The 27372-nt window shown below is 40.6% G+C and overlaps 2 protein-coding genes across 5 annotated transcripts in view; one reads left to right on the forward strand and one right to left on the reverse strand.

The window, feature by feature from the left end:
* Positions 1-4383, reverse strand: part of NUBPL (NUBP iron-sulfur cluster assembly factor, mitochondrial) — a 108831-nt gene extending 104448 nt beyond the window's left edge. For all 4 annotated transcript variants that reach the window (XR_013922235.1, XM_080346167.1, XM_080346168.1 and 1 more), the window contains exons 1-2: positions 4231-4383; positions 3269-3416 (exon numbers count right to left, since the gene is read on the reverse strand). Coding sequence is in view for 3 of the 4 variants with exons in the window: in XM_080346167.1 (XP_080202293.1) it covers positions 3269-3416; positions 4231-4362 (280 nt within the window). In the remaining variant the exon portion in view is untranslated. The remainder of the gene's footprint in view (positions 1-3268; positions 3417-4230) is intronic.
* Positions 4384-18339: 13956 nt separating this feature from the next.
* DTD2 (D-aminoacyl-tRNA deacylase 2) lies at positions 18340-26949 on the forward strand (the record flags this gene model as incomplete). Its single annotated transcript, XM_080345199.1, has 3 exons — positions 18340-18447; positions 24128-24197; positions 26307-26949. 3 exons carry the CDS (start codon positions 18340-18342, stop codon positions 26630-26632), a joined length of 504 nt encoding a protein of 167 aa, XP_080201325.1. The 3' UTR covers positions 26633-26949.
* Between the last annotated feature and the right edge of the window lie 423 nt (positions 26950-27372).

Raw genomic sequence — 27372 nt, forward strand, 5'->3', positions numbered from 1 at the left:
CTGGAAAAGAACCACAAACAAATACTATTACCATTTTTGCCAAAGCCCAAAGCCGTGTCTGGGTTGGTCAGGTGAATAGATGGATTTTGGCCCCCACCTTGAAAGGGGAATTTTCAATAATAGAACATCCTACATGCAGAATAAAAGCATGCAAGAGAAAAAAAAGAAAAAATAGAATACAATTAATACAACTGAGATACATTTGACCATGTGTTTGCTTTATCAGCTCTCCTGAATAATAATGAAAAATCTCAGCCCGTTAGTCTTTGCTAGAAATGTCTGAAGGCCAAGGTCATTGGTTGTATCAGTAGTTTTATCTTCCTCAAACCGCAAGATTAACAAAATATGAGCAAGAACACCAGCCATTAATTTATTCCACTTCTATAGTTGAAAACAATGAGAGTTTCAATAAATTAGAAACTTCTTTCAAGACCACACTTCAAACTCCTCTCATGCCAGGATCGATTTTCTACAGTACTCTCATCTCCAACCACACACACACAAAACCAAACCTTTGGCCAGACAGAGTAAACACAGTAGAATGCTGGTAAACTACAGAATCCTGACAGGAAAGATAGAAAACAAACAAACCAACACTTACACTAGGCAAACAAAAACAGCACTGTGCCCTTGTGGCCAGGAAGGCCAATGGCATCCTGGGGTGTATTAGAAGGGGGGTGGTTAGTAGGTCGAGAGAGGTTCTCCTTCCCCTCTACTCTGCCCTGGTGAGACCACATCTGGAATATTGCGTCCACTTCTGGGCCTCGCAGTTCAAGAAGGACAGGGAACTGCTGGGGAGAGTCCAGCGTAGGGCAATGAAGATGATTAAGGGAGTGGAGCATCTCCCTTATGAGGAAAGGCTGAGGGAGCTGGGTCTCTTTAGCTTGGAGAAGAGGAAACTGAGGGGTGACCTCATTAATGTTTACAGATATATAAAGGGTGAGTGTCACGAGGATGGAGCCAGGCTCTTCTCGGTGACAACCAATGATAGGACCAGGGGTAACGGGTACAAACTGGAACACAAGAGGTTCCACTTAAATTTGAGAAGAAATTTCTTCTCAGTGAGGGTGACAGAACAATTGAACAGGCTGCCCAGGGAGGTTGTCAAGTCTCCTACTCTGGAGGCATTCAAAACCTGCCTGGACAGCTTCCTGTGTAACCTCATCTAGGTGTTCCTGCTCCGGCAGGGGGACTGGACTAGATGATCTTTTGAGGTCCCTTCCAATCCCTAACATTCTGTGATTCTGTGAACAATAACAAAAAACAATCGTAATATTTAAACATGCATTCAAAAATACTTTTCTACAACAGAATTTCTTCTTCTAATCATTGACTATATTGATTTCACAAGACCAGAAAATGCTAGAAGCAACAGATAATATAACAGGAAATGTATATACAACAAAAACAAAGAGTTATTCAAAAAGATAGGTAAAGGAACACTCCTGACAAACTTGACCAGAATGTGTATCCACTCCTCCTGAAATGGAGATCTAGAGCAATTGAAACACATATGAAGGAACATGAAGAGCCTTGACAGTCCTTCAGAGAGATGCAGACAATAAGACTGTTGATGTTTTCTGTGGTGCTTTAGGAATTAGCGGTTCTTATCACCCTCCTTCCTTTTCAACTCCTGCCCTCAAAATGAGTCAACAGAGTTGTCACCAAACACGCTCCCCACAAACCTCTGTTATGAAGAACATAATTCTACATACATAATTCAGCAATGATGCCATGCAATACTTTTGTTCGTGAGTTATCTGATCTTCAATTGTTCATCAGAGCCATGAAATTTATCTCATTTTAATAAACAAGAACCTGGAATCCTTTTTCTTCTCAATATTATAAATGATTATATTTATTAACAAAAGGCTGCCCAGTACAGCAACATCTGAATGGTTCATTTACATTTCAGTTCTCTTATTCAATGCTTGTTGAACCCCAGCTTCTTATTTTTCAATGCATGGGTCTGAACTCCTAGCTCATTAAGTGTTATTTATGTGTCATACTTTATGTACAAATTACATACAGATACCAGTTAACAGAAATTAAATTAGCACATTTGTCGGCAAACATGAACAGTAAATTCAGATTATCCTCCTCAAATTTTGTTCAGTTTGTAAATCTTTCAGTTTACAAACAGATATTTGGTATTTTCAGCAACTTGAAACAACCAGCCTGTGAACTATAACCATCAACCAAAAGGTCTATCATTAAGAAATGCAAACATTGATTGTTTCGCATGTCTTTGCACAGGAATGTGTATCCTATGTATAGGATAGTATATATGTGTATCATATGTACAGAAAAAATACTTTCAATTTTTTTTTTAGTATAGTTACTCTCACTACGGATACCATGTTTGTCTGTTCTAGTATTTATTAGACAGTCAGTCCTTTTCAAGCATAGCTGAAATACAAACCACAAAATGAGAAATTAAGAGCTACATCAATGTGTTATTCATAGCAAATGGAGGTGAAGAACAGACAGCATTCAACTAAAGGATGACTCTTTTCATAATCTAGATGCTAAGAAATCGATTTTTAAACCAATTTCTAACACTTTACAGAGATCTTTGCAAAGACATTTACCTTCAGTGTCATCTTTGTTTAAGTCCAAGCAAATTTATGCAGTTCTGGTAACCCATCAACCCATCTTGTTCTACCACCTAGGAACTGCACAGTTAGAGAAAAATTAATTCAAAACCTAATGGTGGGGCCAAGAGAAAAGTTGAAGATGTTTCACAAGGCTCTGATCAATTTGCGTGGTTTATAATTGCTGTTTCATCCTTCGCTTATGAAAGCATACAATTGCTGTTTCATCTTTTGCTTATGAAAGTATACAAGTAGTTGAGAAAACTGGACAGAGATCTGATTTTGAAACCTTCTAAATACTAGTATCCTCTACAGAGCACACAACTATACGGACATCGCACAGAAGACTACTGTGCAGGCACCTCTATGCTGCTAGAGAAGGAGGAACAGATTGCTCCACCTCAGACTACATTGTTTGTTAAGAAAGCAGACCATCCCAGGACAGCACCAAACTATTACAAAGATATTACTTCAAAGCTGTCTGCTAGACGGGCACCCCATTTAAAGCCAAGACACAAGTACCCACATAGATTCTTATTGGTGGCAACAGGACTTGACAGAAGTGAAGGGTTGTTAGTGGGACTCAATTACAAAGTAATGACACAACTGCTCAAATACTCCCTGCAAAGTATTACAAAATCTATAAAGTAAACAATTAAAAAAAAAAAAATTACCTGCTGTTGTTGATTTTCCAACTCCCCCTTTTCCAGAAGCCAAGACCACCACCTGCTTAACTCCTTCTATGGGCTTCTGTTTCGGCAGCCCGCGGGACAGGATCTGGGCGCGTTTGTCCTTTAGAGCCTCATCCCTGGAGCTTGAGGACTAGAACAGAAAGAAAACAAGTACACATGCACCAACCTGCAGCTTTCACAAGGAAAGCTGACAGGGAAAAGCCCACCTGCACGCTGAGAAATTTTCACCGCTGTTCCAAAACAAAGCATTTATCAGGCAGGCAGTCCCGAAGGGAGCTGCACGGGCGGGCTGGCAGGAACAGGGCCTACGGCAAAGTAACCCCCGCGCACATCTTGTTTAGACAGTTAAATATGATCGATCTTAATCCTTAAAAGAGAATGAGGGCTTGTGTTAAAATAAACCAAAATACCACGGGGGTGGGAAGTTTAAAAAACAGGCCAGACTCAGTGATCTTTTCAGGTTCCAGGTGTTTCAGCGCAACACACAGAGCAGGAAGCGCAGCCCGGTGCCGCGGCAGCACCGGCAGCTCCCGGGGCCCGTCCCTCCCCTCAGTCCTGGCAGAGGCACCTGTACCAGCGCCGGTTCGCCGGAGCAAATCCCGCGGTGCTGTTATGTCACAGCAAAAGGCACACGACGGCTCTTCTCCGCAGGACGAAGGGCCAGAGACAAGCCTGCACCTCGACAGGCAGCGTCCCGCCCGCTACCCGGTAGCCCCACACCCGCTGCCCCAGCCCGCCCTGCAGCGACCGCATCCACGCAGCGCGGAGCGGGGGCTGAACCGGCCGAGCCAGGAGACAGGGCACCCCAGCACCTCCCACCCCCCGCAGTCTCCCGCAGGCACACAGACAGCCCGACCCTCCGCGGTCGGCGGGCTCGGCCGTCCCGCCCCCGTCCCGTTCCGGCGCCGACCCGGCGCAGGGCGAAGCGCTCACACTTCACTCACCGCGGAGCCGGCAAACAGCGCGTTGCAGGCGGGAGGCCCGCAGCCCGGAACGCGCCGCGGCGCCGCTAGAGCCGTCCCGCCGGCAGGGAGCCGGGCGGCGCGCAGCAAACAGCGCCAGGCAGGAGCCCCCATGCCCGCCGCTGCCCCCGCCCCGGGCGCGCTGAGATGGCGCCGTCTCGCCGCGCCGCGGCCCGCCCCCTGCGCTGCGCCGGGCCACGCCTCCTCGGCCGGTGTGGCGGTCCCTGCCCAGCCCTGGAGGCCCAGCGTCCCGGCGGCGGGCCTGGAGCGGCCCAGCGGGCGCCGGGGTCAAGGAGAGCTTGCTGAAGGTGGAGGATGTTTCGCTGAGAGCTGCTGCTGCTCCCAGCCTCCGTGAGGCAGAGCGAGGCCTTCCCGGGAGCAGCGCGGACAAGCCGCTCCCTGCCCGGCGTGTGCGGAAACCGGGCCAAGGAGAAAATACTGGGGTACCATAGGCACTACAAGTCGGTTCGGGGTTGTTCCTTATAGCGTTGTGCTTGCCCTGCTGAATCTCGTTTGCGGTGCTCCTTCAACTCGTCAGTGCCGTTGGCATCTTGGCACACAACATGGTTGCCCAGGAGCTTGGTTTGTGTCCTCTGCAAATATAATAAATATGTTCCATTTCATCATTTGGGTCCTTAATTAAAAGAATAAAGAGACCTGTAGCCACGACAGATGCCACCTGGTTGACTGGGGCTTTTTGGTGGTTTGTTTGGGGTTTTTATGCTTTGGTTTGTTGTTTTAATACTGCTAACATTGAAGCACTAATAATTGCTCTGGTTACAGTTTTAGTTTTCCAACAAGTTTACACCTACTCCGTAGAGCCTTCATCAAAAACATGTTTCTGTTCCTTAAGTCAAGTGAGATTTGTTTCAAGCTTTAAGACACACATCAGCTGCTTCCCCCACCTACAAGGTTTGTATCTATGTTGTGGAAGAAAATTAAATCAGTTTGACATTATTTGCTTGTGACAATTTCATGAATAGTCCTTATTCATCTGAGTGGTATTACAGAAGTAATTCAGATCTTGGCAGTTTCAGACCATTAGTTTTCAAAGATAAAATACAGTATACATAGTGTCCTTTGTTGGTAGCTGTTGTGATAGGTAATGAATCAGAGGATTTTGCATCAGTTTAAAGCCTGATTATAATAAACATTTCCTCTCTTTGAGTGGAATTTAAACCACCACTTTAGATGTTGGGTTTTTGGGGTTTTTTTACTTGTATTATTAAAGGTGCTAATCAAGCATTTTGCTAAAAAACACAGTTTTCAAAGGCTTATTCCAGTGCTCAGCTACTACACAAAAATTACTATTATAAAAATAACTTCTTTTTTTGCTATTCTTGAACTGATTTTTACTCAGCTTCTCATTTTCGTTGTACCCACATGAGGGTATTTTGCACAGATAGCACAAACACCTGAAGAGGTGAAATGGTTTCCCAATAATTCACCATACTGCTGCGCCAAAATGCAAAATAGTGAAAACCAATGAGCCACTTCATATTGAAACTATGATATATATCTACCTCCAGGGCCCTTTTTTCACTGACTCAGGAAACCATGTTACTTTTTGCCTTGCAAGAAATTTGCATAATTGGTTTTCCTAACTTGGAACAGTTGGAGGCAGTGTTAAAGTACAAAATACTGTGCAGCTCACAGAAATTAAATTGGTAATGCAGGATCACTGGTAGGCATACAGTTTAGATATCCATCACTTCAAAGTCTACACAAAGAAAATGGCAAATAAGTCCCATCATACACTCTCTGGTTCTAAGAATAGCTCTAACACCAACTGGAACAACCCTTAAACATGTTTTTGTGGGTTTGTGTTTTTGTAAAGCTGATCTAGCACAAAATCCATTTTTAGAAAAGTAAGCTGAAGGAGTTTTCCATACTGTCATCTAAGAAGGAACAATTCTTAATATTTTCAATAATTTCTTTTAGAGCTGTAGGACAGCTAATATGACAGTATGTTGTATTGACTGTGAATATGAAAAGTAGAATTTGGCCATTAGAAAGGGCTCAAAAGTTCTCAGCAAGAAAGCAGACATTTTCAAAATAATGTTAGTAGTGGAATACATTTATTACAGTTTGAGTAGTGTTCCATGATCTCTACTAACTGTAAAGACAGTTTTATGGATTATATACTTCTCATAATTGCTTTTGGCTATTTAAATTTTAACATTTCAAAGTATTAGTCTAAGTTGTTTGCCTGACATGTCATTGCTGTCCACATACAGTGCTAAAATAAGAGTCTAGGAAAATGCAACCAAAAATTACCAAAGATTTTACTGCCAGACTTGTGCCTTTATGGAAACTACAGGCAATCTCTGCATCTTTCAGAAAATTCCACTCTGGACTTTTAGTAATTATTGCACAAACAAATAAAAATATTATATTACCAATAGCTCAAAAAAATTAAAAACACAGTATTTAATTTTAATGTAAATTGATAACGTTTTCTTTAAGTAAGTGTAGGAAAACGTTTCAAAGACTTTAAATTGCTATTCAGCTTGAATGCTAACATGATAAAAATACAATTGATTTTTGTCTGAAATTAGATTGTCTTGTGTTTAACTGTATTCTTTCTCCACCCAAAATCAATTAAGGGTATCCAGGTGCAGCAAGGAGAGATTTGTTGCCAGATGACTCCAAATTTTTAAAATTAATTAACATTTGAAAAATGACTTGGTAGATAATTAGGTTGATTTGAGTGCAATAGGAAGTAAACAGCTTCAAAAAAAGTAAATTATCAAGACTGTAAGCTTTCAAGGCTGATGGGGCCCTGCGTTTCCATTCTTATTTATGATATTAGCAATATAGTAAATTAAGGACACACTGCTTAATCATATGAGCCATTCATTTTGGTCACAATTTAAACTAGAAATTACATTGAAGAAATGCTTTTCAGAACTAAGGGGTTGTTTTAGCTTCGTGGCTGGGCCCATCATCTTTGGCAGCAGAGGTGCATCACAGCGTACCAGGGTGAGTGTGCGTGGCATGGGGTCACCAATGGTGTTTCTGTTCCTGGCTGGGCTGCCCTGGCATGTTTAAGATAAAGAAGGTTAAAAAGTTGCTTTTTATCTTTTTTTTTTTTGTCCACATAGTGATAATTACTTGGTTCATGAAGCAAAGAAGTCAAAGGTCGTTAATTTTAGGCCACTTACCAAAGCTCATGTGATAGACAATGAGGTTGATGTTGTTTGATTAATAAATACAGAGGAATACATTAAATTACGATATAATCTGCCATGTGTTGTTATATACTAAAATAAGATATAATGCCCTAAAAAGGAGTTATGGAAGCTGTGGCACCTCTGGAAAAGCCAGGAGAACTTTCGTTATGATTTCCATTTAAAAGTTACAGACTCTGCTTCTATCCAAGCCTCAGACTGCTGAAGAGCAGGGAGGACACCTGGGGTCATCACGTTCCTTTTATTCCATGCTATCTTAAACCGGCACAGTCGTTGCCAAGCTTTTTTAACGCTAAGCCTAGCCTGAAAAGCAGTGGTAATCCTGTGTGAGTTCCCCTGCTCTTCCTTCCCAGCAGCTGCTGGTGCAGGGAGCTGCGCTGCTGGGCCCTGGTTCCCAGCCTGGGGTGGGCTGGGCTTGTGTCTCTGCTCAGCCGGGCACCCTGGTGGCTGCCACCTCTGAGACCAAGCCAGAGCTGCTCTCCTGGCTCTTGCTAGACTGTCATTCTCCTGTGGGGCTGACAAAATAGATCAGGCTGCAATATAAACCAAGCCAAAACGCCTACCAGTGTGATTTCTTTGCCTTATCTTTGCTATGCTCCTCATGTAGGTTAAAGCAGCTTCCAGGGTGCTTTACTTAATGCCGAGAGATGCAATCTGGCACCGTGCAGACCAGCGTGGGCTTGGCAGAGCTCGTGCATGTGGGCTCAGAGTCGTACCTGGGGGTAACAGGCTCCAGCTATGTCAGTATGGCACACCTCAAAAACACGTAAGTAGGGAATTTCAAAAGCATGAGAGGAGAAAACAACTGCAGGCGTGTAAGAGGAGAGGGTCGCGGTATTGCCTCTCTGTCATTCATTAGAATTTCTCTTCTTAAGTCTTTTTTCTGCTAGGCTTAGTTACCAAGTCTGACATCACTGATATCACGGCAGTTATGCCCACTTATTGCAAAGCAAATTTGGCCCAAGAGATTTTAAGAGATTCTGATTTCAAATATCCATACAAAACAAGTGAGGTTTACCTGTGTTCTCATATGGAATATCGCCTTAAGAAGCAAAATTTTTTCATTACATATGGCAATAATTGAAATGATAACATGTTAACAAGCACAATGAAAACACTTAAGAAACAGTATTAATGTATTCATTTTTATCATGTGTATTAATATTTTCAATAAAAATAAGACCACAGAAGTAGCTTAATCCTACGTGAATACTTTGCCAAACCTTAAACTGAGAAAGAAATTAAGTTGTCTCCTTTAGTTCTGTTTTGCTAAATGAGGAAGATCTGGCAGAATTGAGCCCAGTTTAGTTTGTATATTGCTTTCGCATGGACATTTTAATCAGTGCAGTCCTTCACAGTCAAGAAAATATTAAAATCTTATTTAAATTATCACTAGTTTCTTCTCAAGTCAGTCATCAAGTTCTTCAGGTTAATATTGCTTACTATAATAGCAGTCACATCACAGTGAAGATGCAGCTGATATTACAGCAATTTTTCCAGCCCCAAGAAAGTGGCACAGAAAATGAAGAGATATATTTTGTTGAATATGCTCTTTGGTAATAAAGCCATATAATTTTTTCTTAGGTACCTCATATATAGATATTCCTTGCATGAATGGAAATTATTCCAATTAACACTATTTCCATACTTGAAAAGGGAAAACAAAGATTTTCTTTTTTTAAAAAAGTATTCCTAATATTTGCCATATATTTTACAAACATTGAAGGAAGACTGTCATTTTCTTTCTTTCTTTTTTCTTCTTTTTTTTTTTTTTTCCCCCCAGTAATGAAGATAAATTGCAATGATAAAAGTCCCACAGGCAGGAAAAGCCTATTGTATTAGATATTGTACAAATACAGAATAAAAAAGATCGCCACTGTCCTAAAAGCTTCCATAAACCACTTGACACCACTGGCCTGAGTCATAATGGCATTCAGTCATAGTTTCAGTTTCTGAAATAATTTTCATTCTACTCTTCATTTTTCTGAGTAATGAGCTTATGCTTTACAGGAAGCATTTTTGTTAACATCAGAACCTTGAACCTAAATGAGTTCTATAAAGCAAATTAATCTTATTTAACCAATGAGGCTGATTGAGACATTACATCAACTTCTCGTGGTTTTAGTGTTTGGTAATTACTTTTAAAATCTGGTTCATGTACCAAAACAGTTCAGTTCTGCTCCATGGCCATTCAATATTTATCTCATAATTCCCAGAACACCAGCAGCACAAGGTATTTCAGAAGGGCACCAATGCACTTGGGGTGTATATGGACCACTTACCCAATTATGCCAGCAGCAACCTGCTCCAGAGCGTTTCAGTATGCAAGGACAAATCTCAGCTGAAAATAAATGCGACCCAAGAACACTTCTTGTGTCTGCACACCCTGTTTGAAGCACAATCACGTAAAACTGGGAGGCACTCCAGCACTGTGGAGCCAGAGCAGCTGATTACTGGAACACAATTCTCTGGTCAATCCTCAGCTGTGAAGGAAAGTAACTCTTCTGCAGAGTTTTACATTGAGACAGAGGTAGGTCCAGGAATATACTCTGGAGTTCCCAGAGTTCTAATGTCCTATGCTGAAGCGTTACTATTACTGATCTATACACACACACACACACACACACACACACATCCTCCCTACCCCCCTAAAAAAGGGACAGTACCTCGGATTTTTGATTAGGCTAACAACCTCTAATATCAAACAGCAGGCTCCTTTAGGCAGAACAGAGCCAACTGATGCTCCTAGCACAGAGAGCAAAAATAGGCATGTTTACAACTTGCCTATTTTCTCCTGTAGAGGAAGTCTAGACCAAGGAAAGCACAGCCTATGGCAGAGCACCTTTGAAGCTGAGCAACTTCCTCTCGATTCAGAGAATTTACCTTTGCTTTTCCATCCCAGCTCCCCGGGCATGAAGAGAAGAGGCTCTGAGTTCATGGCTCCCTACAGCAAAGTAACTAGGTTTCTCATTGTAATTGGTTGAGGAAGGTATTAATAGTTTTCTAGAGAATTCTTCATGAAAGCTCTTGGCCAATGGATCTTGAAACTAAGGTCTAAAAACCAACTCTATCACAGAAATAAGTGCAATTTCTTATAATTATTGCCACTAAAGGACTGCATTGTACCTCCTAAAATACCAATTTAATAAAACGATGAAATATTACAGTATTACAGAAAACAGAAGGACTATTGATAGTTGAATTCAGAACTTGGCTTAGTAGCTCACACTTAGAACTTCATTGGAGAAAGACGTCATTAGAGAAAGAGGGTTTGCAATGCAGGGTTGTGTCATGCAATCTGTGTCTTGAGAATGGGTCCTGGCCCATCTTAACCGCTGAACTAGGACCAAAATTTTTTTTTAGTGTGTTAGCCCTGGCCAAAAGTATGTCAGGAACTGTGAAAAGTAAAGATGAGTTGCAGTGTCTAAGAATATTTCCTGCAATTTATTAACTTCCTAGTACAGATGTAGCATAGAGGTTCACCTGAAGGTGAGCTGAGCCATTCTCTAAGCTCAAGAGTGCATTAGTTAAATCCATGTTTTCTGTAACGCGAGCTAAAACACCTCATATTTGTGCTGGAATTTTTTTGTGAGCACCAAAATGAAGTTTTTTTCAATTTGGGCATGACCTTCATTCAGACTGTCACTACAAAGATGCAATTCTTTTTTTTTCCTATGGGCACCAGATGATCTAGGGAAAGATTAAATAGCTGTAAGTGATATTAACATATCCCAAGTTACAGAGTAATTGTTTTACCAAGTTATTCATAAAAATCTAAGGCTCCAGCAGTTCCAAGAATTATCTGTGAAATAAAAAACTCTTTCAGGAAAAGTTATACCCAATATTTTTGTATTCTGTTAGAACATCAAATATTGAAGATAAAGTATTTTACTTCCACTCTGTAGCAGCTATTTAGCATCTCTAGTAAAAGAAAGAAACTCTGACTGTTTGGCAGCTTTAAAAAAAAAAATAAATAAAATAAAATCAAAGATTACGTGAAAAATCTCCTTGTCATCATTGCAGTACTTCTGAGGTATCAAATGATAAAGAATTAGTATCACCCCAAATGACTTCAGAAACATGCATTAAAAAAATCTGAGGTTTAAAAAAGTGTGAAAATTAAATATTAAAGAGCCATTCTTGACACTGGAAGCTGTTTGAAACATGTTAATCCACACTGGAAGTCATAGCAGGAAATCACATCATTTCTTGATACATGGTCCATTATCTTATTTGACTCCATGAATATTCATTAGAATTTACAGTCTTCTATTATTTAACTGTATTAAACATCTGCTTTTTTCCCCACAAGACCTGAGGGGAAACAAGATCAACTGCTATTTAAGTTGGTTAAAATCATGAAAGGATTATATATACCCTATTGTATTAACAGAAACAAACCATCTAAAACTAAAGGCTGTTGGTAAATGGGAGTCCTACAGTCGCTATTGTTCTAAGGGAATAAGTTCCCAAAATACAATCTTAAGAAAAGCCCGTAGATCAACATTACTGTATTTGTATAGGATGCTGTGTTATGCCAAAGCAAGATACCCATTTGAGTTTTAACACTATGATCTTACATCGAAGGGAATAAAATGCCCAAATCTGTCAACCCTGCTTGGCTCATTGAGCTCCAGCAATCTTGTTGAAGGATGCTGTAAAAGAGGTTGCTGTGTGCCGGGAACAAGAGCTCCAGCAGGCGATAACTGACAGACCAAGCATGTAATTAGTGCCTCCTCAAACTCACCCAGTTTTATCACGATGCATGGCAAACAGCACTTGGGATGACTTCAGAGGTTTACTATTCAGAGAATTTCCTAATGACCTATCATTTGTGTGCAAGCTTTCCTGAGTAGCTAAGGATCAGTATGCCTGCGGGGAAAAACAAAAAAAGGATAGGAGCTGTGGCTCAAGGAGAAAGCTTTTGGCCTGAAGCTGTGGTAAGATTTTTATTTTTAAAGTCATCTACACAAATGCAAAAAAATAAGAAATGAAATGCAGCCTGATTATGCCTGCACTTAACAGTAACTGGAAGCAAGAAGTCCTCCAGGTACACAGAGAACAATAAACCATCTTTCATACTGTTTGTGAAAGGAGCAGAAAGAGTCACATCTCAATCTATGTACTTTTTTAAATAATGAAGCTTTATGCCAATACTCTAAGAATTTTACATATGACATCTACCGAAAACACAGAGAGCTCAAGTTCCAGCTCTTAGAAGGTATTGATGCACTTCTGTCTATAGCAATGTCCTCACTCTACCGTCAAAATTACTCACTGAAAATGAAAGAAATGGCATTAACCAACAAAACCACACTTCTGTAGTACTAATTGCTATTGCAAAAGCATTTATGAGGTGAAAAGAGCAGTCGTGTAGCAATACCTGGTGAAGAGAACAGATTTTAATTCCTTTACTTGACAGAGGTACAGGGCACAATCCAGCATCAGAGAGAGCAGTAATACAGAGGTTGCAGAGCACAGCACAAGCATTGGTGTGGTGACCCCAGGTCTGCACCAAACCAACCCTGAAAGTAGGACATGAAGAACATAGGACCTGTGCTCCACGGTGCCTGCAACAGGACCAGCTCTCACTACTTCCCACGTGAGGAGGAGCCAGGTTTGCAACAGTCACCTGCAGCTCAGCAGGTGACAAAGCAGAACCGCCACCTTGCACGCTCCTAGACCAGCGTCAGGCTTCGCACTGATGTGTGCAGCACAGATGTGTCAGCAGCTCCATGTGTGGCATAAGAAGCTGAAGCTGAGCTTCACTGATCAAAGCTGGCCTGAGCATGAACACAGAGCTCGCTTAGGGAGGGCAAACAGCCTGGACAGCTGCAGATTCACATTCAGCACTCTAACTACACCCTATTTGCTCCAGGCCCTCTGACTATGCATTTTGGCTTCTACTAACTAGGTGGGTGCTTTTTCCCTCACCACTGCTTCAGTTACTGTCCTATATCCAAGTTATATCCACATGGTCCTGCTGTCTAGAACCTGAACGCCAAACTCACGAGCCTGGGGAAGCCAAGTAGAAAGGCATTTCAATATACCTATGGGGATCAGCCTGGATCTGGCACCACCATTCCTAAATCAGAGCAAAAAACTGCTGACCTTCAAGAGACTCCTTCTGGAGTCAGTTATGTGGCTCTGTACACACTCCCTCTGAATTCCAGAATTGAGAGTGTTGTGGTCAAACACAAGATTGGCTCCACACAAGAAAGGTTCAGGACTGTAGCTTATTAGATTAGCTCAGGTATATGAAAAACAAACAAAAAACCCTGTATTGTTCCTAGCCAGTATGAGGTGTTACATACTCTAGGTATGTACCATATGTAAGTTATGTGCTCCCACTGCCCTGTTGGTTTCATTGGAGCAGGGCACAGAAGTCCTTTAAACTTCAACATCTGTCAGTCATGCAGACAAAGGTTTGGTGGAGACACTCAATCAGGAAAAAAAATACAGTACTTAAATGTCGCAGGCAAATGAACATGCCTCACAGCTCTAGAAAAAGAAACTGGGATTAATAGTGTTCTTACTTCCTTTAGGCAATCATAGTAAGCAAGCAGATTGCATGCCTTTATCTGGCTACTTTTTTTTCCAATAGAACCAGATTTCTGCTTCTCACTTAAAAAAGCTGTAATCGTACCTGACACAGCCTTCACACAGAGTCTGTTATTTTGTTCAGAAATTTAATTAACTTTTGATTACGCTAATTTAGCACATTTCAGTATCTGTTTTGTAATTGTACGAAGGACTAAACAAAACACTAATCTACTTTATATAGTGTATTTAATATTTGCTGTGTACTTTAAACATGCATAAAATCAACTACTCAAATCACAGGATTGCTCTTCCACAACAGGAATAACAACCTTCTCTGGCAACAATTCTGACATTGGTGGGGACAGTAAATTGGCTCTGCTGGAAGAGCTAAAGAGGTGCACCCACTGTCAAGCTACAAAACTGGGGCTGAAGAAATCACGACTTTTCTGAGAGCTATGGTGCAAACCAGAAAGATAAAAATCACAGTGCGATCTCTTCCTTTAAATCATCTTCCCCCAGAAGTCTGCAATGCTTCTTTTGAAGGCTAAACAGATCTGGGATCTGTTTGGAAGACAAAACTGATGACGGTCTTCACCCCACATCTTCTCTGTAAGAACTATTTCTCGTAGCTTTACACAGGCATTGTGCAATATTTGTGGTCTTTGAATGACATGACTGCTATTCCATCTCATTTCTGCTGCTTGATTGGTAAAATTCTTCATGCCTTCTTTCCACCTCCCTATTTTAATACCTCTGGAGGAAGGTGGAGGATGGCTGGGAGGCAGTCATACTCCTCACCTTAATATCTGGACACAACTTTACATAAGAAAGATTTCAGAAGTAAATATAGCCATCATAATGTGTCTGCTACTTAAACAATAAAAATATTCTAATAACACCATCTAATCATCTCTATACCCACATCACTGTTCAGCGACATCTCCTCTCTCACAGCTAATCAGCATTTCAGTTAGCAATTCTGGAGATGTAGAAAGAAGAAAGCTTAATTGGATCTTGAACTAGACCGAGAAACAGGGTACAAAATAGAAAAAAGAATCACCGAAGAGCCAGATAGCTCATTACAGATAGCATGAGTAGCCTAAGTAGGAGCAAAAGGGAGGAAAGAAGGGTCATAGTCCAACAGAAAGCAAAGGACTTGATTCAATTCAGGAGGCAAGATTGTAAACATTACTTCAAAACCAAAAATTCTGAGCTGTCTTGTGGCAGTTTAAACATCTTAAGCTAAACATATTGCCTATCTTTTTCCTTTCTTTGAGGACTGAACTGTTGTTTCAGCATGACCAAATTTAAAAATGTACTTTATTTAAACACTAATCCCAGTTTACCAAGTATTTTGTAGCATTTTCTTTATCTCATGATGGAAATTTGCAATTCATTGCTACAAATTCCACTTTCCAAGGCATCTCTGATGATGAAAGAGTCTTCTAAGAGCAACCTCTACTAGCTAGCACAGCGGAGCACATCAGTTCTGGCTCACCCTTCACAGCAGTGGTGGCATCCACCTGTGATTATTTACTAAATGTTTCTAAGTGATTTAACTAAGTGCTCTTTCTTTCCTTTTATGTGCGCTGCTACTTGGCTTTTTTAATCTCTGTATGTGTGGGAAGAGAGAGTTCCACACTGGACAATGCAGAAAGTAAAATGTTTGAATCTAATTCTTTCCTTGACACTCTGCAACCTTTCAGCTATGCCTGTCCCACAAAAGGTAGTTCTACCAAGATATAATCCTTACCAGCAACCTATTTTGTATCTTTGCTATCTAAGTGCCACTGCAGCTTTGTATAGTTTCTCTTCAAAACAGATTATGTTACCTAGGGGCACTCTGTTGATGTGATAGCTGCTTGAAAGACTTTTGATGATGGTTTCAGACACCACAGACAAAGGCATAAAATCTAAGATGCATTTTGTCCCTTCAGAGTTCCAGTCAGCTACTGCCCTTGCAAAATGGTATGCAACACCAAACTTATTACTAACAAAAATAATCATCCCTAGGGAAGAATTCAAGACCATTTGAGATCATTTTGGTACTAAAAGATCTCTAGCATTTAATCCTCTGATAATCAAACAGGACAAAACCAAGTACCCACAGAGGCAGAGCCGCCAGCACCCACCCCTCCTCTTCACAAAAGGATTCATTCCATTAAACATATATGAAATATGCACGACCATTCACAGAAAGGGTATAGAAAAATGCATGTCCACTGAAATTTGTGAGAAATTGTTCATACTGTCATCTGCCCCTCTGAAAGAGAACTGAGGTGAAAATAACCAGAAATGTCTTCTGGATACCAGCCTCAAAATACTTACTCTCTGCTTCAGGGACAAGCAGCAGAGAAGACACAAGGTATATTCTGGGACAGGTGTCAAATCCAGAATACGCAGCAAAATGTCTTCATATAATAACTGATAAAATCATCAATCTATTTTATGTATGTAAATATTCTTTAGAGGTCAGGAGGTTCTTTCCTATACAAAACCCACAATCAAATCCAAACTCTCATCTAAAATTTAACCACAAAACTTACTATTGTTCTTTGGCATGCAAAGGCCCTTAACCTAACTATGGCCCAATAAGACTGAAGAAATGCAAGATGCATTACAACAAAATGAATTTGGCTTCCCAAGGAAAACATGACATAATTACACCAAGCATCCAAAAATAAACAATGATGTCATACTAATTTCTCTACACACTGTTTCAAAGGCATTTGTGTTGAAACCTGCATGTAAGTAAATGCTCTCCATCAAATCCTGGCATAACTAATGGCAGCACAACAATCAGTATCATTGTATATTAATATCCCTTTATAATCTGCTTACATAATTTGCCCACACTGTAGTATAATCCATTTTCCATTTATAATACAAATATCTATATGGAAACCTGCTCACTTTAAATGTATTTCTACCTCATTAAACACTTCCTAATAAGTATGGGGATACAGCTTTAGAGTAAAAAACAGAAGGTATTTTAAATAAAATTAGCTGTATTTAAACAAAAACAGCTCATACTTAACAATACCCTACAGCTAGCAAAAATGAGCTAGTTTATGCACTAACCACCTAGTGTGATTTCTTCTTCTTTCATAAAGGTTTGCTTTGTGAAGAGCTACCTCACTGAACATGCATGCAAGAGAATGTTACTTTAAAAGGACAGAAGCCGAATGTATCCCTATGTGTAACACAGGCTATTAATGAGTGCATATTGCCCCTTACTGTGCAACAGATAACTTCAGTAATCCTACTCTGTGACTGAGGCCAGGCAATAAAATTTGGCTTCCTACTCACGTTTTACATATTGCATCTTCTTAAGAAAAAAAAAAGTTGTAAAAACAAGATCTTCAGCCTCAAAATTAATTCCAAGGGAGACCAAATTCACTCTATCCTGACTTTGCTGCCAATATTATTGAAAATTGGTATCTGTCAGAATTCACTGATGGGAGGAAGGCACAACTCTTCAAATGTAGGAGCTGAATGATGAACATCAGGGTATGTAGCCAAAAGCCTGAAAGAAACAGTTACAGTACTTCAACTTTCCCCACTAGGCATGGAAGCTCATTTCAGAACTATGCACTTCTTTTTTTTTCAGATCATGATTTTGCTCCCTAGCTACCCAGATCCCTTTTAACTGCATTCCTGTCTGTTTCCTCTGCTCCACAGCAGAACTGAAGAGAAATGCTCCCATTTGATAGGTTCGCCTCAGTCACCTGAAACAGAAACATCACTTACTTTTAAAGAAGTGACAAACAATATTCAGATAATTGCCTTTCATTTCCATGCAGAAACTACAAAAATACTATTCTTAACCTAAGCATGCAACATTTCCCCACGAGATATGCAGATTTTTCATCTTTCATATAAAAAAAATTTCAAAAACATGACTCCTTGGTAGCTGTAGTAAGTTGGACCGTAAAAATACTTGGTTTATCCCCTTCTAAAGCTTGTATCCTCACTGCCTCACTCCTTAGAAGTCCCTGACACATCGCAAGCCCTATTTTACCTTCTGCAAAAGGTATGCAGTATTTTATACAGTACCGGGTGATTTTCTCTATTGCTTGTATGCCAAACAGGTCGCTTCTAGATACCTGCAAAGCAAAGCCACCGCCATCCCGCAGACCCCACGGCCCCGGTCGTCGTGCCCGTGACTCCCCTGCAGGGCGGCCGGGCCGGCGGCCCCTCTCCTATCCCCGCCCCACCTGCCATCGCAGCCTGCGACCCGCGGGCTCCCGGGGCCGGGTCCTCTCGCCCGATGGGACACGGCCGCCAGCAGCCTGCGGCGGCGGAAAGGCGTTACCCAAGCCGGGGCCGGCCCGCCCGCGAACCGAGTGTGCCCGCCATGGCGGCGGCGCGGCCGGCGCTGGCTCGGGCCCTGCTGCAGCAGTGCGCGTCCGCCCGGCTGCAGGTGAAGCCGCCCGAGCGCGGCTCCGAGGCCGAGTGGGTGGAGGTACCGTCTACCGCGGGCCGCCCCCCCGCCGGATCGCCCGTTCTTCCTCCGCGGGGCGAGGGGCAGCGGCGCTGGGCCGCTCCGGGCCGGGCGGCGGGAAAACGCTCCTGCGCGCAAGCCGCGGCGGGGACAGGGAGCGGGGTGAGGGGGTCCCGCCATGGGTTGTGGTGCGTCCGCTTCTGAGGAGGGTTCTCTGGGGATAACAGGAGGGAAAGTGCCGGCCTTCCCCACGCGTGGTCACTGATCCCGGCAGTGACGCCCGGGGAGGTTCAGGAGATCCCAGTTCGACGTTGTGTCTGTGCTTTCCTTGCAAAGCTGCCGTCTGTCCGTGCTCGGGTTCGCTCCCCATGGAGCTGCCTGCGTTGGAAGCGGCCCCGGGCATGGGGAGGGCGCTGCCCGCAGCCCCTCCAGCCGTTCGGCCGGCCGGGGCAGAAACAGGAGCAAGGAAATCATTGGATCAAAGCCGGAGAAATCACCAGTGACCATCGGGGCAAAACAGACTTGACTTGGGGAAATTAGTTTGTTGACAATTAAGATAAATATTTGGGTATTAGGAAAAAAGACAAGTAGTTAGACATTTGGGGAAAACACCTGCCTGCCTTTCCCAGGCTAAGCTTCACTTCAGACACTCCTCCTACCCGATGTCTGTTCTCTGTTCCGGAGCCCTCTCCTTCCCCCTTGTTATCACTTCAGACCCCTGAGCTAGGGAATGAGCAACATGGGAACCTGTGGGCAGTGTGTGATGGTTTCTTGCTGCTGCCCTGTGCTCCAGCATGCATCCTCCACTGACTGGTCCCTTCAGGAGTGTGACTGCTCCACCACAAAGCACTCTTTTTTCCTCTGAAGTTGCTGCTCCCTCTTTGGGACTTTATACCCTTTCTTAAATACACTTTCACAGAGGTGCTACAAATGTGGCTGGTGGGTTCAGCTGTGTACTTCATTACTTGTGTGATAGTCTACACTTAGCGGTAGAGCAGTGGACTATGGCAGCTGTAGTTCTGATTTTTTTGTTTGTTTGTTATTAGACCACTAATCAACAATGAAATTTAGGAGGTAGACTACCACATAGCTTGAGGGAAACTTTGTGATTTCCCCTTTTTCCTCCCACAGTCCTGTGGCTGGAGAGGTCGGTAGGTCTGCAGACTCTTTGGATTACATGCTATCCATAGCGCGCAGGGCTGCCCTTTGAGATGTCCCCTCCTGCTCTGGCTTTCACTGTTTATGGGTTACCTACACCAGAATGACTCATCTGTGTAGGTGACAAGTATTTAGCTCTTTTCAGTTGTCTTTTGTCCTTCTTAATGACTACTAAAACAGAATGGACTAAATATAGTCACTTGCATAACTTTTTCAAAGTAAAAATTCCAGTATGTTTAAAGGGCTTATGAGTTCATTCAACAAATCTAGACAAACCTATAGGTCTTTTCCCTGTTGGACATTGTCCTTAAAACATTTATCTCCTTGGTTGGAAGAGGCAGATGGAACCATAAGAACTAGTTTCTGCAGCGTGATCTGGGAAAACAGAATGTTTTGCTCAGAGGAAATCCATGTCATCTCACAGATACTGTGTTTGGCTGAAGTACATCTGTGCGTATTGCATTATTAGCCTCTCAGTGTAAGGTTAATTAAAGTGAAAGTTGCTCGGCACAGAATAAATTAACTTTAGGAAAAACATCCTATTTCTAGCTTGCTAATCTCAGAAGTAATTGTAGATCTAGTAAATAAAAGCAGACATGTCATTTTACTGGCTGTCTTTTAAACTGTCCAAAAAGAGGCATATGTTATGGTTTAGAAATATCATGACTAACTCTATTACAATGAGGTTATGCTGTTTATATATCTTATTTGAAGTTTTAAATGGCTTAACCAAAATCACTGGGAAAGTAATGGGTTGCACTAAAGGAATCTGCAAGAGATTTGGGCAGTCTCGGCAGCAGATTATTTTCAGATGCGAACCTTAATAATATTTGTCATGGGTACTCAGGAATCTTTCCCAGATATATGGGTCTTTTTAGGAGAAATCTGTTGTAACAAGAACTAGTCACTGTGCAGCAAAAAACTATGGGGCGTTCGTAGTTTATTTATTATGGCTACTTCAGAGGTCATTGGGAGGAATCTTTGCTGCTGACGTTTTCTGGTAATGTTACTCCTATATATGCATGTCAATAAGAAAATAAAAAATACAGACCTCATAAACTATTATTTACAGAAACCAGTGTGTTCCTGATGATCTATAACAACTTAAAAGTAGGTCCTCACCTTGAGAAATTTTTGATGTACTATAAATAACACGTTATGTACGTGGCTTGGAATAGCTTCTGAGCTCTAAGAGACCCCTGTAGGTATTTTAGGAACTTCTGTGTGGATGTTCTTTATCTGGAATCACTGTTCTTCATTGTGTTTTCACAATTGAGTTTTTCTGGCCTATTGAGGATTCCTGTGGATGGGATGTCTTGTTTACGGAGAAATGTTGGTTAGATAGCATACATAAAAGTTTATGTATACAGTAAAATACTTAGGAGGAAAAAAAGGCTTTATCCTTTTAAATGCAGGGAAGAAATAAGGTCAGATTTGGTGTGTTTCACAACTATGTGTGAAAAGAAACATAAAATTAATATTCAGCTAAAAAGTGTAAGTGCCTTCAATTTATACAATGAAAACTGTCTCCCCCTTATCTTAGTTCCCTTGATTTGTGTTCTGGTTAAGATAGCAAAAAGAGCTGCAAAGTTACCAGGCACAGGCTTGTTCTGTGAGCTGTGGTAGGTGATGTAATCTCTGAATGTATGAAGTATAAAGAAATCTTCTCACGGAGTAGCAAATCTGAACTTGAAATGGAAATGTCAAAGAATAACTTGTATAAGTTAGTTTCACAAGCTGGCTTCCTGAGGATTACAAAGTGCCTCCATTTTCATAACCAGTTGTATTACATTTTCCTGAAAAAAAAAAGAAAAAAGGAAAAAAAAGTAGAGAGCAGCATTGCTCAGGCTGCCTGTATGGCCTTGGGGGCTGGCTGCTTCAACTCTTCATGGAGGTTGCCTGGTCTGCTGATTACATAGGACAGTTGTATAATGAATGTCAGTGTTGCAAAGTAACTTGCTTTGCTGGTATGTTTATGTAGGCATTTTACTGATAACAGCAAATGCGCACAGAGCAGTTTCCCTGCCCGACTCCTGCCTGTCACTACGTAAGTTCCTTGCGGTGGCTGTTCACACGTCAGCATGTTGAATTTGTAACCTTATTTGTGTTAGTTTGCTTTCCTGCATTAAATATAGCTCTGAAAGGCAGTCAACTAGACTAGCATAGGTTACAGAGGACCTTCAGCAATGCAATGTTTTGCTTTGGTTCAGAAGGTTTACACATTCCTGTTCCTCACATTGGCAACAAGCACCAGTCTTGGGACATCTGAAACATGGATATAAGATCAGAGGACCGACATACATTATCATTAGGTTAGCCCCTGAAATTGCATTCAATTTTATGTCTCGTGTTCAATTAGGAAAATTAAAAAGCTAATGAATTTAAGACATAACAAGAGGTTGAAACGTGGTTGAACACATGTTGAAAATAGTGGTCAGCTACAGGTTTCAGTCACAGTAGAAACTGTAGGTTTCAATTTACAAAACAGTTGAATTGTTCTCAACTCTAAAAGTTCTAGACTATCATAAGCCTGCAATATAAATAGAATCATCCTCTAGCACCTTTAACTTGTCTCTGAATTAACTTTTTTTCATTTAACCTCCTTTCCCTCTAATTTCCTTCAATATGTATGTCTCATCTTGTGATAAAAAGTATATTCAAAAATAGGCATCAAATCATGAGAGAGGCTGGAAAAATAATGAATGTTTTTCCTTAATCTTCCATTGTCTGGCCTTAGGACTTGCAGATGTCACTTTATTTACCTTTTCATCTTTTTAAATGAGCTGCTTGCAAAATATCGTTACTCCCATATGTGAGACTGTGCAAAACACGCTGTCACAAGTCTTAGAACTTGAATGATTTTCTGTGATGTGTGCTTTATCACAGAGTCACTTCTTTCTAATGCAGTGGTTAGATACGTACAATGTAAATGTTCTTGGCCTATTTTATCACAAACATTTTTATTAGTAGGTATGTGTGCATTGTTATTCTCTATTAATATCCTGATGTTAGTCTGTTTCTGGAACAAATATTTAGCTAAACATGTAAAGATCTCGAAACTTTGGCAGCCTGTGTTTCTCTCTCTTATTTGAACGGGTGATTTGAAGTGTTATTTGAGGATCGGGCCATCTAATTTCTTACAGTGTTTATGAAATAAGGCAGTCATTTGGGAACTTGTATAATATTCTGCATTGGTCAAAATGAGTTTTGAAAGAACCCATTGGAAGCTTTTGAAACTTCTCAGCATGTGACGTCTTGGCTACAAAGAGCATTCTTTTTCCAGGACTTAGTCACTAGGAAAATAGTTGAGAAGGCATAGCTCTTCCCAGTCATTGCCTTGAGCGTTTTGTTTCATCTCTGTAATAACAAAGGGATAAAATCTCATGTGTACAGCTAAGTTTTCTTCACCAAAAACCTTGTCTTTTAAAGAAAAGGAAAAAGGAAAAATAAAGACAAGAGAGAAAAAACTTTTAAAAGGTATTTTTAAGAAACATTTCTTATTCTTTTTGTTTGATAACATCAATATTAATGACTCCTTCCTGCCCCAATCTAGTTAGCATCTCTTAGGTGGTGTTTCGTAAGGTGACATTTACTTTTCTTCTAACAAATATATAAAGATACTTACTCTTGACAAAGCAATAGTGAGGGTTTTTTAGATATTGTATGCATTTGGATATTGTATACCTTTCTTTTTATTTCCTGAAGAAGTGAAACCATTCAGGTATACTTGTGCATGAGACATAATTGCTGTTGGTTGCAGAGCATATCAATCAGTTTGTCTTACTAAGGCACAGACTGTTGGACACGCATTCCTTGTGAACTAACCAAGAGAGCAGAAAAGCTACACAAGAATTTCCTTGTGCTTTTTGCTTCTAATTATTCCCTCAGATAGTTCTTACAAGTAGTCTCTCTGAATGCTGAAGTGGCATATCCTTTCACCCATTTCATCCAAAAAGATTTCACCCAAACCGATAAATAATATTTTGAGCAACTTCATAATATTCTGAACAACTTCTTCATTGTTGGTCATCATATTTAAATTTTTATTTAACAGACTCTGTTTATTCAGAACTATCCTGTGCCAGATTACTTTCAACATCAAAATATAATTCAGTTTACTGATGAGTCCTGTGGTATTTATTATGTTTCATAATTGGAAATAAACTCATAATTCACACTGAAAATTACTTTATCTGTATTTTTGATAGGGAAAAAGCTTTAATTATTTGCTATGCTGGATTTAAGCACACTAATTAATCTTGTCACCTTGTCTGTGTTAATGCTGTACACTGTACATTCCAACCAACTTTGTTTTCACATGGAGCTAATAAATTGGCTTAATTGTACGTAGAAGCCCTGTGTCTCACAAGCTTCTACAGTGTGGTGTCTAAACTTGATGTCTGAAGCCATACTAAATAACTAAAAGTACTCTCGGAAGCTTTTTTTGTTATGTAGTTCTGTAATTTTTGATACAAGTTTTAATGATAAGTGTACATGGTGGACAATGAGAAACATTGACATAGTTTTCTGTAATCTTTCATAGATCCAGAGAGGGCTGGTTATCTACATCTGCTTCTTCAAAGATGCTGATGAGGATCTTGTTCCAAAAATTGGTATGATATAATTCTTATAAATTATTGTATTGTTTGAAAAGAAGAAGAGCAGTAGAGGCAGAAAAGGCAGCAAGCCTTTGGAGAAGTCATCAACAAGCCATCACACAGCATCATTCCAAATCAATTACCTGGCTGAAAGAACAGCTTGGTCAGTCTTGTTTCTTTTGACAGTTCTCCATACCTCTCACTCTGTCTGTCTGCTCGTGACCAACCTGTTAGAAAACCAGTTCCCACGATGAAAAGATTCTGGCAAAGAGAGAAAGCACTGCACCTGCTGTTTGATATATTACATGTATCAGGCAACAGGTTCAGTCGAGGACAGACCTGAATTTAGAGAAAATTGCCTTTAAATAATTTGTAACTTGATCTGAGAATTATTTCAACACTGATCTCACTGTATGTGTAGGCTATTTAAAATTACAGCCAGCAGAGGGAGTTGGGTGGATAGCTGAACAATGTCCTTCCCATCTCCTTTAAGAGATACTATATACATTGTAAGCATTTCAAGTGCAGTTTTCTGGTTCAGAAGTGATTAACAGCAGTATCTGCAGTTCTTTCCCTCTTCTCCACATGCACTTTAACATTTACATCAAAACAGATAAGATGCTGTGGATAAGGTCAAATGGCAGTGATTTCTGTCTTCACTCACTGTTGGTTTTGCTTGAGGTTTTGTTGTCCTTGTTTTCTTTTTTTACTTTTATTTAATTTCTTCTCCCTTCTTTCCTCCATCAGTAGCACTGGATCACCTGGGAAATTCCATGATGTCACATATTCCAGATAAAAGTGCTCCTTTTCTGTGGCTGGCTGATATTAGTGGTTTTGCAGAGAGCTGTGTAACAATAGTGTATTTCAGGCTGCCTGCTGGGAACAGCAGAAAGACCTGGCAGTGCACAAGCACAGGTGCTATTAACAATGCTGAGAGCAGCTCCGGGGGGTGTCTCTCTTGGTCTTGGAGGGAACAGTCTTTCTGTGGTGCTAAACTAGGTTGAAATCTTTGGGTGTAGTTAAAGCTATGATATGAGAATTGATTCTGCACTTATGAGAGTTTCATGAGAGTGTTACTGGCATAGGTTGCCCAGAGAGGTGGTAGATGCCCCATCCCTGGAGACATTCAAGGCCAGGCTGGATGGAGCTCTGAGCAACCAGATCTAATTGAAGATGTCCCTGCTCATTGCAGGGGGTTGGAGTAGATGACCTTTGAAGGTCGCTTCCAACCCAAGCTATTCTATGATTCTATGACTGTGAATAATGTCCTTTTCATCTGTGTGGCAGATGAAACAAGCTGGAAGAAGAAATACTGTTTCCTATTAGGAGATTCATCCAGCACCATCCTTCTTAAGTGTCTGTCTTATAGGATATTTTTTCTTAAACATATTTTGAAACTGTTTAAATGGGTATTTCTTTGGCTTCTGAATCACAACTCAGCTCTTTTTGCTTCAAACAACATTAAACTTGTATGGGTTTGGAGACATGACTACTATCCTCACAGCTTTAAACAGAGTTGGATTAAATTTTGAGGGAATGATTTGATTTCTTATAGAAACATTGGAAAATATTATGCTAGCAAAAGTATCAATTTTATTTGCAAGTTTATATGTTACGGTTTGCACCTCTGACCTTCCTGCCCACCCGTCACTTCACTTGAGACCAGACTGCTGAGCAACCAGACTGAAAAGACAGTCAGGGCAGAAACTTCTCCCAAGTGCATTGAAGGTGGTTTGATCTCCTACAATGTGTAGTGTTGTGCAGATGTTGCCTATTTGAGTATCAGGCAATTAAGTTAGGGTCACAAATTAGATCCTGAGTTCCATAGAGGGTGTCCAACTAGAGTAAACTTCAGGATTTCAGACAGGCAACCACTTTCCCCAGAAATAACTCTTTAGGGATATTACATTAATGTAAATGTCCTTCACATTCTTCACAATACTCAGTCATCTTAGTTGATTAATAGTATTTACAGATTGTCTGTGTTTTGTTGCATTAATAATCAGCTTCTTTTACTTAAATATTTTGTCACACATTGCAATATTTGTTAAGTCTTGGTTTATGATGTTATATTGGTCCTGTTTAATGTATGTTAGTAACAGTAACTTTTATTTGTCTTTGCAGTCAACACGCTGTTGAATGTTAAACTAAGTGAAAATGAAAGTGGCGACTACGTTTCTGTTATTGATTTACCAGGCGATGTGCTAATCATACCACAAGCTACCCTAGGTGGCAAACCAAAGGGAAGAAAGATGCAGTACCATGCAAACATTGAAAAAGAAAAGGGGCTGGAACTTTATTCTCAGTTTGTGACTCTGTGTGAAAAAGAACTGGCAGCCCATGCCAAATGCATGGAAGCAGGTGTTCTTGTCAAGCATGGCACATACGGGAACAGGCAGGTGTTAAAACTGGATACAAATGGACCTTACACTCATCTGATTGAGTTTTGAAAAAATAAATTCTATCCTGGATACAGTACTGGCTTGCAACTCTTGTCTTTTTTTTTTTCTTTTTGAATTTTTTTTTCATATCTAAGCATTAATGTACTTAAATGGTTTGGGAGATGTTGTATAAGAAAGACTTGTACTCATCTGTACTGACATTGCTCATCCCATTGAACAGAAGGACACCTGAGACTGAGGCTGCTTTGTGATAATGTGTGTGTTTTATGTCCATATTCATCTGAAGCATGCTCAAAACAATTGTCAATATTGATCCAATGAAGATGTATAATTTGGAAGGCTTTATTAATGAAAATGGGGTAATGCATATGTTTCTTACTGCAAAATAATGACAAAAATATTACACGTATTAGCTATTGTAAAGTATGCTCAAGCAATCAATGTTTATAGGTTAAAAAAAATGAATGCTGATGTACTTATTTGTTCCCAGATTTCCTGAGTCAGACCATTTTTGTCTTTCTGTTTTCTATCTATAAAATAGCAATGCTTTCTAGCTAACAAATATATTGAAAGAAAAAATTCACTGAATTTTTAGGCTCTCAGGTAGTAAATACTAAATAAGAAAGCCCATTTGCTTCATCCAGAGTGTGCAGGGATGGGACACTTAAAGTAGGACCAGGACTGAACACGGGCTATACAGGGAAGAAAAAGTAAGGCACATCTATTAATAGAAGCTGAAGTTGAGACAGTACCACTGAATTGCTTTCCTGAAGTTTGCACTCTGAAAT

Source organism: Nesoenas mayeri (genome assembly GCF_963082525.1).
Source record: "Nesoenas mayeri genome assembly, chromosome: 5".
Classification (NCBI taxonomy): Eukaryota; Metazoa; Chordata; class Aves; order Columbiformes; family Columbidae; genus Nesoenas; species Nesoenas mayeri.